The following is a 13,294-nucleotide window of genomic DNA, read 5'->3' as shown; positions in this document are numbered from 1 at the left end:
GTAGTTGTTACCACAAGGTCATCAGAAGGCAACGAGACAAATTTATTTCATTCGGCCACGTTACTCTCCGGATTTAAATTTACAGAATGACGTAACACAGCACATTTAATTACCTAACTTTGACCGAAAAATTCAGTTTAATTGATCCACGACTTCTTCAATATTTCTCTGTAAATTTATTTGTTCGCACAAATTCAAAATTCTGTTGATAGTTCCCCCGCATCCAGTGAACCTGACACTGGATCTCATGGTCGGTTTAAACAGACCAAGGCCGATTTCTGCAACCAGCCTCGTAGAATCTGAAATTGTGTTCCGTCCCCAAGCACGTAGTCGTTGATAGCGTGGCAACGTAATAGCTGTTTCCCATCCTTTCATCCTTCTAATGAGGTCGAAGTCGATTTGACGTTAAACCTGAACTTTTCTTCGACAGTCCCATTCAGTAGCACTGGATATATTTAGATGTTACGGAAGGGCTAATTATTATTACAGACATGCTTGAATTGCTGTGCGGCTGGTCCCGGCGGAGGTTCGAGTCCTCCCTCGGACATGGGTGTGTGTATTTTTCCTTAGGATAATTTAGATTAAGTAGTGTGTAAGCTTAGGGACTGATGACCCTAGCAGTTAAGTCCCATAAGATCTCACACACATTTGAACATTTTTGAACATGCGTGAATTGGCCTTTTCTTAGTGATAGCTATTGCGAAGCAAACAACTGAGAGACAGGTCAATGATCTGTAGTTAAACGCCACATACACTGTGTCACTAAACTAGTTTCTTGATTTTCTTCCCTTTGTAGCACATGTACGGATATTCAATACATACGGAGCAGCGAGTTGTAATCAACTTATTGACTGAGCCAAACACGATTATGGTTGTAAAGCAACCAATAAACTCCACAAACTAGCAAGATGGCTTGGCAGCTCTTAAGACCCCGGACTTGCGTTACGAAAAAGTTGGGTTAAAGCTCTAGTCTCAATATACTGACAGAAAATTTCTATGACGCCCTTAAACTGCTTAATGAGATTGCCAATTTGAGTTTTTCTACTAGACCAGATTATTTCCTCTCACGTACTTCAGCCCCTACAGCGGCTCTGTTGGTCCACCTGTTTGCTTTAGGTGGAGAGGAAAAATAGTAAAATTTTCCTCAAAGATTGGTTTTAAGTCCACAATGTTTCAGTACTATTTCGTTCTACTGGTAAACGTGAACTCTAAGCGATAGTGCAAATTCCCATTTTTCACATTAACATTTTATCACTACAGGTGATAGAAAAGTAAATTGAAAAAAATATAAGAAACGGAAGAAGAGGGAAAAAATGTGAACTTGGGCAACGATCGACCAAGCTATGGCCTCGGGGATTTAAAAACCCATTTTCTTTCTCACGAACTTCGTATAGGCATATTGCTTGTTGCATCCAAGAAGTGTGAAATCGTACATGCCCATGAAAACGAGCAAGATGAAAGTGAACAAACACTGATAACATTCTTTGCGGAGGCTGTCAGCTGCTGCGCATCAATTTTGCCACAGCGTAAGCAGGGAGCTGTGCGAGACACCCGCGTCTTCTAGCAAACAGTTCGGGGCGCAGGCAAGGGAAGCTAGCAAAACATTACCATACGTCCCGTACTTTCCATTTCCGTCACAGGTCCTTTACGATGTCTAGCACATTGTTGTTAATCCTTCCCTACAATGTTCTTCCTATGTTAGTGCTGAGCTGGTACTTCAATTGCCGACATAACAGCTGAACGTAATCTCCTCAACATAATTAGCCGTGCCACAAGACGCACACATAGACCTTTGTGACAGTGTTGGGGAATGAGAACGCATGTCTCGAGGCACTCGAGAACTTCTCGATGTCTTTCTCGTAAAGCGTAGTAATAAGACTCTCATAAATGTAAACACGCTTCTGACGCCACGATTCCGTGAACTCTGGGAGTCTAAAGACAGCAGCAGGTTCGCCCTCTTGCGGAAAGAGCCAATATGCTGAGTCGTAAAGGAAAGTGTCACCTCTTCAAAGGGAATAGCATATGTGCAGTTTGGAGGGCCTGCGACTCCAAACAAAACACGATGAAAATTTAGACATTTTATTTGAGCTTCATTATTCGTTTCCGTGAGCAGAAGAGAGCTCTGCACACTCAATACTTCTAGTGCGTATTGATGCCAGCTAAGAGGATGGGCTTTAGAATATTTCATGAATGTTCCAAAAAATAAAATCCAACGTCGTATTTGAACTAAATATAATGGTTTCTAAAGCCAAAATACAGCGGACATGAGTCGCTGTTTGAAGAATCCGGAAATTTTTAAAGACAGTGAAGAATCTAACTACTCTCGCTTCTTTTTAGGTTACTAATGCAGAGATGACTAGTAACGACATTACCTTTCCCATTTTATGGGGGTGAAAGATTTTTATATATACGTTAGGGATGAAATGTTCCAATGGTTTCACCACGAATGCGGCAACTGTTTATTAGATCTCATTTCTCTGCAGTAATCTTATGCAATTACTTCGTAACTTCCGTACCTCTGTTCTATCTTAACGTACACTACGTGAAATTTATTTTCGGACATCTTAATAATTCGGCTTGAGAACATGCTTAGGAGAGGAGTCATTATGTTACAAGAGCGTTAGCCGCAGACTGTAAATGCTGCAGTGTTTATTTTACTTGTGATCATAACCGTTGCGTCAAACAAAAATAAAATTTACTCAGCCGTCCGTTTTAGAAGTGCAACTGTATTCGAATACTTAGGACCTTTTGTAGTCATTCCTGTGTTAAAATTCTTGTGCTAACATTTATTGACTGTATTTGAAAACTTAAAAAATGTGTTCTGTCACGAAGGCAACTTGACGGTGATAGTTTGTTGAGGATGAATTTCTGGGACGGTTTCACTTATTTAGAAGGCTGAAAATACAAAATTATGATTTAATTTACATAAATTTGGCACAGAAAACTAAAAAAAAATGGGCATAGCGTACGTTATAGCATCCAAAGCGTCACTGCAAACAGATGCCTTCTTTCTCCTGTGCAAGTGCTCTTTGGGAACATATATTATTTGGATATCTCCACTGCCGAGATTTTGCCCCAGGCTTATATATGTGGCTTCATCATATTGTTTTTACTTGCAATATGACTGTTCTTAGTGTAGAATTCTAGAATATTACACAAATTTTCAGCGTATGGAAATCAGGAGACTGGAGTGTCGTCAACTATTGTGGAGTGTTGCACATTATAGTATCTGTGGCAGTGTGCTTAATATCACTGTCCTGTTCGAAGATAACATGTTTTTCGTCTACTGCGATATTCAGTTAGCTACCACACGATATGTCTCGGAGGGTATTTCTGGTACTACTGTTTCCAGCCGAAAACTAGATCTTTTGAATTCGCGCATGTTTACACTCAGTATATCAATACGCCTTGCTGCCCATTATTCCTTCAATGAAATACAAATATCCGATTCCTGCAACCTATCACGAGCCCCCAAGCAAGCACTGACGCACCCCTCTACTTTATTGCTGAAATATTATGCATATTCGAGTTGCAGCTCTGAATGTGCAAATTATGACATTACAAATACAAAGGAAATCTGCGAACTAAATAATATCTCTAATAAAGAAAAAATACATTACGACAGTTAACATCTGAACAAGCTTCTTATAGAGGCTCTTACAGGTCACATGACAGAAACTGTTCTGTTCAACTTCTTAGAGTTTTTATGACTTAGCACTTATGATCTGGAATGTAAAATTTAGAACAAAGAGAGATCGGACAAAGTCTACGCCAATAGCGCGGAAATACCCAGCTCCTGCAAAATTAGTTGGAGGCGACTTTAAACTCCCAAATATATGCTGCGAAGTCTATGGATTCAAAGCGGGTGGTATCGACAGCAAGTCATATGAAGTACCGATGAACACATTTTCCGAAAACTGTTTCGAACAGCTCTTTCGACAACACATATTCAGTGAAAATGTTTTAGGCTTTGCAGCTACAAACAGGTCTGACCTCATCAATGATGTCAGTAGAGAGACAGGTATTAGTGACTGTATTTATACTAAATAGAGCATTCCACATGGACAATGAATGGACATTACTTAGTTCCAGTGTGGTGCACGTAGAGGCGTTATGGGCGGAGATTAAACAGATTGTAAATCGTGGTGTGGAGAAGAACCTGCCGAGTAAGTGGATTAAGGAACGGGCCCATCGTGATTTAATAACAAAATCTTGAAAATGCTATGGAAGCAGAGACTGTTGCACTCTCGGTTCAAAAAAGATCGCAGTCGCAAATGACGGCAGGGAAAGTTTAGTAGAAACTCGTGTGTCTGTAAAAAGATGCGCGAAGCGTACAACTACCGCGGTCATCGCTTGGCAAAAGATCTAACCGAGAACCCGAGAAACTTCCGATCCTACATAAAATCGCTAAGCAGGTCGAAGGTTTCTACTCATTCACTCGTTCACCAGTATGATGTGGCAATAGAAGACAGCAAAAGGAAGGCTGAATTTTTAAATTCCGTGTTTAAGGAATGATTAACGGAAGGATATCGGACAAATATACTGTCGTTTGAGCATCGCACAGACTTCCGCACGGGGGACATAGTGATAGGCATCCCTGGCGTAGAGAAGCAACTAAAAGAGCTACACTACTGGCTATCAAAATTAGTACACCGAGAAGAAATGCAGATGATAAACGGGTATTCATTGGACAAATATATTATACTAGAACTGACATGTGATTACATTTTCACGCAATTTGGGTGCATAGATGCTGATGAATCAGTACCCAGAACAACCACCTCTGGCCGTAATAACGGCCTTGATACGCCTGGGCATTGAGTCAAACAGAGCTTGGATGGCGTGTACAGGTACAACTGCCCATGCAGCTTCAACACGATACCACAGTTCATCAAGAGTAGTGACTGGCGTATTGTGACGAGCCAGTTGCTCGGCCACCACTGACCAGACGTTTTCAGCTGGTGAGAGATCTGGAGAATGTGCTGGCCAGGGCAGCAGTCGAACATTTTCTGTATCCAGAAAGGCCTGTGCAGGACATGCAACATGCGGGCGTGCATTATCCTGCTGAAACGTAGGGTTTCGCAGGAATCGAATAAAGGGTAGAGCCACGGGTCGTAACACATCTGAAATGTAACGTCCATTGATCAAAGCGTCGTCAGTGCGAACAAGAGGTGACCGAGACGTGTAACCAATGGCACCCCATACGGTCACGCCGGGTGATACGCCAGTATGGCGATGACGAATACACGCTTCCAATGTGCGTTCACCGCGATGTCGCGAAACACAGATGCGACCATCGTGATACTGTAAACAGAACGTGGATTCATCCGACAAAGTGACGTTTTGCCATTCGTGCACCCAGGTTCGTCGTTGAGCACACCATCGCAGGCGCTCCTGTCTGTGATACAGCTTTAACGGTAACCGCAGCCACGGTCTCCGACTTGACAGTCCATCCTGCTTCAAACGTCGTCAAACTGTTCGTGCAGATGGTTGTTGTCTTGCAAACGTCCCCATCTGTTGACTCAGGGATCGAGACGGGACTGCACGATCCGTTACATCCATGCGGATAAGATGCCTGTCATATCGACTGCTAGTGATACGAGGCCGTTGGGATCCAGCACGGCGTTCCGTATTACCCTCCTCAACCCACCGATTCCATATTCTGCTAACAGTCATTGGATCTCGACCAACGCGAGCACAATGTCGCGATACGCAAAGCCGGTCAACTGCTTTTTGTGTATGAGAAATCGGTTGGAAACTTTCCTCATGTCAGCACGTTGCAGGTGTGGCCACCGGCGCCGACCTTGTGTGAATGCTCTGAAAAGCTAATCATTTGCATATCACAGCATCTTCTTCCTGTCGGTTAAATTTCGCGTCTGTAGCACGACATCTTCGTGGCGTAGCAATTTTAATAGCCAGCAGTGCAGAAATGAATAAGCAGCCATGTCCGGATGGATTCCCAATATGGTTTTGCAGAGAGTCCTCTAAGGCATAGGCCCCTTGCTTAGCTTTCATTTATCGCTAACCTTGCGACCAATGCAAAGTCCCAAGCGACTGGAAGACATTGCATATGACTGCCGCATACAAGAAGGTCAAATGAAAGGACCCCCAAAAATTACAGAAAAATATCCTTAACGTAGGTTTGCTGCAGCATTCTTGAGCATATTCTCAGTTCGTATATAATAAATTTCCCTGAGACGGAAAAGCTGTCCGCAAATCGTTACGGATTTAGAAAGCATCGCTCATGCGTAACTCAGCTTGCTGTTTTCTCACATGATATCCTGCGAACCATGAATGAATGGCAACAAGCCGCATATTCCTAGATTTCCGGAAAGCGTTTGACTCGGTGCTCCACTGCAGACTGTTAATAAAGTTACGGGCATACTGAATGGTTCCCAGATATGTGAGTGGCTCGAAGACTTCTTAAGTGGGAGAAACCAGTTGGTTGTCCTCTACAGCGAGACAAGGGTATCGTCAGGAGTTCCCCAAGGAAGTGTGATAGGACAGTTCCTGTTCTTTACATAATTAAATGATATGTCAGACAGGGTGAGTAGCAGTTTACGGTTGTTTGCTGCTTATGTTCTGGTGTACGAGAAGGTGTTGTTGAGTGAGCGTAGGAAGGAACAACATGATTTAGACAAAATTTCTAGATGGTGTGATGAATGGCAGCTTCCTCTAAATGTAGAATAATGTCATAAAGTTCGAATACAACATTAGTAATGTGCTGATTGACAAAGTCACTCAGATTAAATGTCTAGGTGTAACGTTGCAGAGCGATATGAAATGGAACGAGCACGTAAGGACTCTAGTAAGGAAAGCGGACAGCAGAGTTTGGTTTAGTTTTAGCAAAGCGTAGGTCATCCACAAAGGAAAGAGCATATAGGACACTAGTGTCATCCATTCTTGGGTGCTACTCGAGTGTTTGGGATCTCCACCAGGTCAGATTAAAGGAAGACATCGAAGCAATTCCGAGTCAGGTTGCTAGATATGTTACCAGTAGGTTAGATCAACACGTGAATATCACAGAGATGCTTCATGGAAAATGGGAATCCCTGGAGGGAAGACGACTGAGAAAATTTAGAGAGCTGGCATTTGACACTGAGCGCAGAACGATTCTACTGCCGACGACGTACATTTCGAGTACCGACCACGAAGATAAGATACGAGAAATTAGCACTAGTACGGAAGCATGTAGATAGTCGTTTTTCCCTCGCTCTGTTTACGAGTGTAAAAGGAAAGGAGATGACTAGTAGTGGTTCAAATTGGTTCAAATGGCTCTGAGCACTATGGGACTCAACTGCTGAGGTCATTAGTCCCCTAGAACTTAGAACTAGTGAAAGCTAACTAACCTAAGGACATCACAAACATCCAAGCCCGAGGCAGGATTCGAACCTGCGACCGTAGCGGTCTTGCGGTTCCAGACTGCAGCGCCTTTAACCGCACGGCCACTTCGGCCGGCACTAGTAGTGGTACAGGCAACTTTCCACCATGCCCAATACGGTGGCTTGCGGAATACAGGGTGTTTATAAATGAATATAGAGGTTTTAACGCTTTATAATATTTATTACATTAAACTTACAGTTACAAATGATATGTCAAATGAAAAAGCAACTCAAACAGTTTAACCAAGAACCTTACAAATGTTCAATGTGAGCACCATTTGTCACACGGCACACATCAAGTCTATAGCCGAGTTCTTCCCAAACGTTGATAAGTGTGTCTTCAGTGATTGTAGCAACAGCTGCTTCAATCCGGTTTCTTAATTCAGGGAGGTTCAAAATGGTTCAAATGGCTCTGAGAACTATGGGACTTAACATCCTATGTCATCAGCCCCCTAGAACTTAGAACTACTTAAATCTAACTAACCTAAGGACATCACACACATCCATGGCCGCGGCAGGATTCGAACCCGCGACCGTAGCAGTCCCGCGGTTCCGGACTGTGCGCCTAGAACCGCTTGGCCACAATTCAGGGAGGTCTGCTGGTGCCGGAGGCACGCACATACGATCCTTGATGAAGTCCCAAAGGAAAAAATCGCATGGAGTTAGGTCGGGTGAACGTGGAGTCCATGCAAAGCAAGCCCTGTCATTGGGCCCCTTGCGGCGCTTGGGTACAGTGAAGTTCAACAAATCGCGTACTTCGCTATGCCAGTGAGGTGGCGCACCATCTTGCCGGAAAATGAAATTCTCAGGATTCTTCCAACTGAGGGAAGAGCCATTGCTCTAGAGTATCAAGGTAAGGAGTGCCAGATACAGTAGGTTAACCAAAAAAGAAAGGCCCATAAACTTTCCGCCGGGATACGGCACAAAAAACACTTGATGTGTGCCGCGTGACAAATGATGCTCACATTGAACATTTATAAGGTTCTTGGTAAAACTGTTTCAGTTGCTCTTTCATTTGACATATCATTTATAACTGTAAGTTTAATGTAATAAATATTATAAAACGTTAAAACCCCGATATTCATTTAGAAACACCCTGTATGTATGCAGATGTTGATGTGGATGAAGATAGGCCGCAAAATTTCACACCAATGTCTGTAACATCGGGTTGCTGCAGAATCCTTGGACACAGTCTTGGATCGAATGTAAAAAAAATTTCTTGAGACTGAGAAGCTTACGTCCACAAATCAGGACAGTTTTATAAAGCATTGTTCGTGCGAAACTCAGCTTGCCCTTTTCTCACATTATATGCTGCATACTATGGATGAAGGGCAACAGTCAGGTTCCATATTTCTAGATTTCCGGAAAGCATTTGATAGGGTGCCTCACTGCAGACCATTAAAGAAGCTACGAACATATGGAATAGCTTCTCTGATATGTGAGTGACTCGAGGACTTCTTAAGACATAGAAACCATTATGTTGTCCTCGACAGCAAGTGTTCATCAGGGACAAGGGTAACCTCAGAAATGCCCCAGGGAAGTGTGATAGGACCGCTGTTGTTCTCTATATACATAAATGATGTCTACGGTAGTTTGCTGATCATGCTGTGGTGAACGGCAAAATGTCGAAACTGAGTCACTGTAAAACGATACAAGATGACTTAGAGAAAATATATAGTTGGTATGATGAATGGCAGCTAGCTCTAAATGTGGAAAAATGTGAGTTAATGCGTATGAGTAAAAAAACAAAACAGTAGTGTTCGGATATAGCATTAGCAGCTTCCTGCTTGATACAGTCACGTCGTTTAAATATTTGGGCGTAACGTTGCAAAGCGATATGAAATGGAACGAGCATGAGAAGATTGTGGCAGGGAAGGAGAATGGTGGACTTCGGTTTTTTGACAGAACTTTGGGAAAGTTTGGTTCATCTGTAAAGGAGACCGCATATAGGGCGCTGGTGCAACCTATTCTTGAGTACTGCTCGAGTGTTTGGGACCCATACCAGGTCAGATTAAACGAATATATTGAAGCAATTCAGAGGGGGGCTGCTACATTTGTTACCGGTATGTTCGAACAACACGCAACTCTTACTGAGATGCTTTGGAAATTAAGATGGGAATCCCTGAAGGGAAGGCGCCATTATTTTCGAGGAACACCACCTAGAAAATATAGAGAACCAACATTTGAAGCTGACTGAAGAACCATTTTAGTGCCGCCAACATGCATTTCGCGTAAGGGGCACGAAGAAAAGATACGAGAAATTAGAGCCCATATAGAGGCGTATAGACTGTCGCATTTCCCTCGCTCAATTTACGGAAACAGGGAAGGAAATGACTAGCAGTCTTACAGGGTACTCTCCGCCACGCACCGTACGATTCTTCCGGAGTATATATGTAGATGTAGATGCAGATGTAGAGGCCACGTGTTGACCACAGCCGCTCCAATGCCGCCGTGCAGTGACACTGCAGAAGAGGATGACGCAACCAGCCACCTTAAGGCCAATGTCCTACAAAAAGACCAAACCGCCACAGAGTTTACTTCATGGTCACAAAATCAACGTTAGCTGGCATTAGAATACTTCGCGCGTTGCGAAGGAAAGTGTTTATTTGTTCAATTGAACCTTTCGCTAAAAAATCCTCGCACCATCTTCTTTCATTACATATCAGTATCGGCACTCGCGCAACACTGTTTATCCAGTCAATCTCAAAAGCTACGTCGTGGTCCTGAACTCAAACATCAGTTCACAATACAAAGAAAAGTACAAACAGCAGAAATCGCGTCATCGACGTTTTCATTCTTTGGAAACTGAAAAACATTCTGACAAAACTCATGTCACCATTTAGAAAGATTCTCGTCCCGCTCTGTTTGCTGCCGGTACCATAAATTTAAGAGAGGGTCTAAATTACCAATCTCCCCACCGTGTGTTACGGAACGAGGGCACAGAATATTGGCAGCTGCTGGTTATGCGGCTGTCATGTGGAAACGTTCAACCTGTTAGTGTTGGTGTTGTTGCCAGTTCCATCTTTATTATCATTGACAGACACACATGGACGCACAGTAAACATGAATTCGTCACAGTCATATCACTAATCAGTTACACTGGATACGGAACAGAGTGTGACACCTAAAGGCGCCCATACAAGTTCAGAGCCTCACACTCAACAGTTTTATCCAATAATGCGTGAAGTATGAGAAGTAAAGCTGTGTGTTCGTGTGACTTCACAGACGAAAATCGAATTCATGTTCTGCGTTAAAAGACGGTCAATCTTGCTGTAGTGTCCAGGGGATGTACGACACGCGTTGAAGGGAATATCGGGCTGGTTTCCTGCCTACGTCTCAGAAAGACAACGCACAGCCAGTTAACTTCCAAACACAGACAACAGACTTCATACGATAAGCAGAAAGATGATGTACGCTATATTGTCCCTTAGATCCAATATGAACAACGACGTGACATATGCCAGCCCTACAGTAGCGGGATAAGGCAAGAAATGTTATCACTTGGCGGAAACCCTGATGAGTGAATGGCGTGATGTAAACGGAACAAAATGCCTGGAAAACAAAGTTTTCTGTGCTAAATTTTTTTGGTGAGACGCAGTTTACAAAGCTGTCACGTATATTCAGAGTGTGAAGTGTAGCATGCCAGCCGTGTAATGTAGGAATGTGAGCATAAAATCGTTCACATTCACGGAGAGGATTGCTATCAAATTAAATTGAAAGTTTATAGGAAAACTTTTCAAATTTTAGCGCAAATTAGCTACGTGAACTGAAACTACGAAAATAATACTCTGTTTTTAGATAAATCCAGTCCATATTTTTGTAAACCGAAAATCATGAAGCATTTTATACGCCGATATTCGTTTACCCCTTTAATCTCAACCAGTTTCAAACAAATGGCATTTAGTGTAGATATCTGTCTGCTCGATATTGTCAATGCAATGACCGGAAATTTACAAATCCACACTAATACGTAGCGCTTCGCAGGCGAGCATGCTTTCAAACATCCGTATTTGTACTATTCAATTCATAAACGGTGTTTCGCACAACCAGCATTCTGTGTTACAAATTCCGTTTTCCATTAAGGACGTGACAATAAATGGAAAGACATAGTATTCATTTTATTATACAATCATGCTTCCCAATAATAATGAAACTGGCAGTTCCGTCGAACAATTACTATAGTTTGTAATGGAAGATGTGTCGAAAGAAGTAAAAACAAATACCGATGCTGTACGTCACCAATTTTTAGAGGCGATTTGCCGTGTCTTTAAACAGATAAATCAAATACAGTTATTAAGTGAAGTTGGTGGCGGTGTATTGTGTACAGAACTCATGAAAGGTTTCTGCAGCTTCTTGCCTCTTACCTCGGTATCAAAAAATTACACATTTGTACGTAGGCTACATTGTTTCGCCCTCAATACTGTGGTCATGCAGACAACGAAGTATTTTATCAAAGGCAACGGTCGAATGAATGTGTCTCTACAACAGGAAAGCGTGTATACAGTCTTCAGATAAACGACTTAAGGATAAGGTAATTTCACTGTAATTCAATGCCACTTTCATTGCTACGATCTCAAGATTCTTCCACAGAAAATTCTTTTAGATGCTTTATCTTGTTTCGGTTTGCAGCGGCGTGCTTTGAGGAGTGAGGAAAATACAGAGACTGATGTAATCACGAATGTCCGTAAATGTTTCTGTAGTCGACATTATCGTTAAAGGAGAGGCAGCCTTTGTGAACGGGCCACGCGGATATAACATTTTATCTTACGTTAAGGTCGTTTTTGCTGGAGGGAAATGCACTTCCCAGAGGAACAACAAGCAGAAAACTTACAATCGAGTTCGCGTTAGATGTTAATATTTTTACAGCATTCGCAAGTACGGAGTGTTAATTTGTTAGCCAGGTTGATACAGAAGCTGCATGCTAGACATTCCAGGCCATTCCTTACCTGGTAATAACACAGTTGTAAATACTCGTACGGTTTGAGATTTTCAAACTCTTCTTCAATTTCCTTGGACAAATAAGACCTATCCCTGAAGTAATTCGGCTTACATTTCATAAGACACAGAGTTTTCTTTATTTTTTCCTCGTAGAAGTGCAGATCTTCGACATCGGTCTCGAATATATGCGGAGAAGAACGGGCCTTCTCGTCGCAACTCGTCCGGCAGTTTACGATTGTCTGCCTGTAATTTCGGTACTCTGACAACGCCTTTTCCAGATTCGTGACACAATCGTACCACCTCTCCTCCAGGTAAGCTTCGACGCCGGCCTTGAAGTACTGATCACACGTTTTCTGTTCGTCACTCTCCCCTGCGCTACCGATTAAGTGAACGAGCAGGATGGCGAGAAGACGGCTGCTGCTCATGGTTCTGGCACTGCGCTCCCGCGCCGTTGCAGCGGCCATACTGGAAAGTGCGTGGCACAACAGCTGGGCGGGGGCAGTGGTGGGGGCCCCGCTCCCCCCCCCCCCCCCCTCCATATCACGTCTGCAGCTCGCCACCCCACGCTTCCGGCTCTGGCAACGAAACAAAAATTGACCTGTGCCTAGCCGCTGACTGGCAACTACGGCTCCTGTCTTACGTAGCGAGCGGAGCTTAGGCGGGAAATAAGAATTTTTAGCGTGTCGCGCAACATAAGACAGCCTGAGGCGGTAAGGAAGTTTACAGTTTGACGTCCCGCCCACACTGAGATCAGTAGAGATCACGGCTACTAGAATACCCGGCAGGGGTCACGCAGAAGCAGACTGTTAGCTGCGACGTTACCGAGAACCGTCGCGTCACTGCCGCACTGCGTTGAAACGTACAGTAGGGTGACCAGACGTCACGTATTTTACGGTAGCGTCCCTTATTTAGCTACTTTCAGGAAACATTCCTCGCACACAAATAAAGAAAAGATGTTATGTGGACATGTGTCC

General features: G+C 43.2%; 1 protein-coding gene across 1 annotated transcript in view; it reads right to left on the bottom strand.

Moving 5' to 3' along the window:
- The window catches only part of LOC124555200 (prolyl 3-hydroxylase 1-like), a 460,841-nt gene extending 448,059 nt beyond the window's left edge, over nt 1-12,782 (bottom strand). The window contains exon 1 of the mRNA XM_047129045.1: nt 12,329-12,782. Within this exon, the coding sequence (XP_046985001.1) occupies nt 12,329-12,745 (417 nt within the window). The 5' untranslated portion in view covers nt 12,746-12,782. The remainder of the gene's footprint in view (nt 1-12,328) is intronic.
- Nucleotides 12,783-13,294: the final 512 nt, after the last annotated feature.

Source organism: Schistocerca americana, chromosome X (genome assembly GCF_021461395.2).
Source record: "Schistocerca americana isolate TAMUIC-IGC-003095 chromosome X, iqSchAmer2.1, whole genome shotgun sequence".
Classification (NCBI taxonomy): Eukaryota; Metazoa; Arthropoda; class Insecta; order Orthoptera; family Acrididae; genus Schistocerca; species Schistocerca americana.
This window is presented reverse-complemented; position numbering and strand designations above follow the sequence as displayed.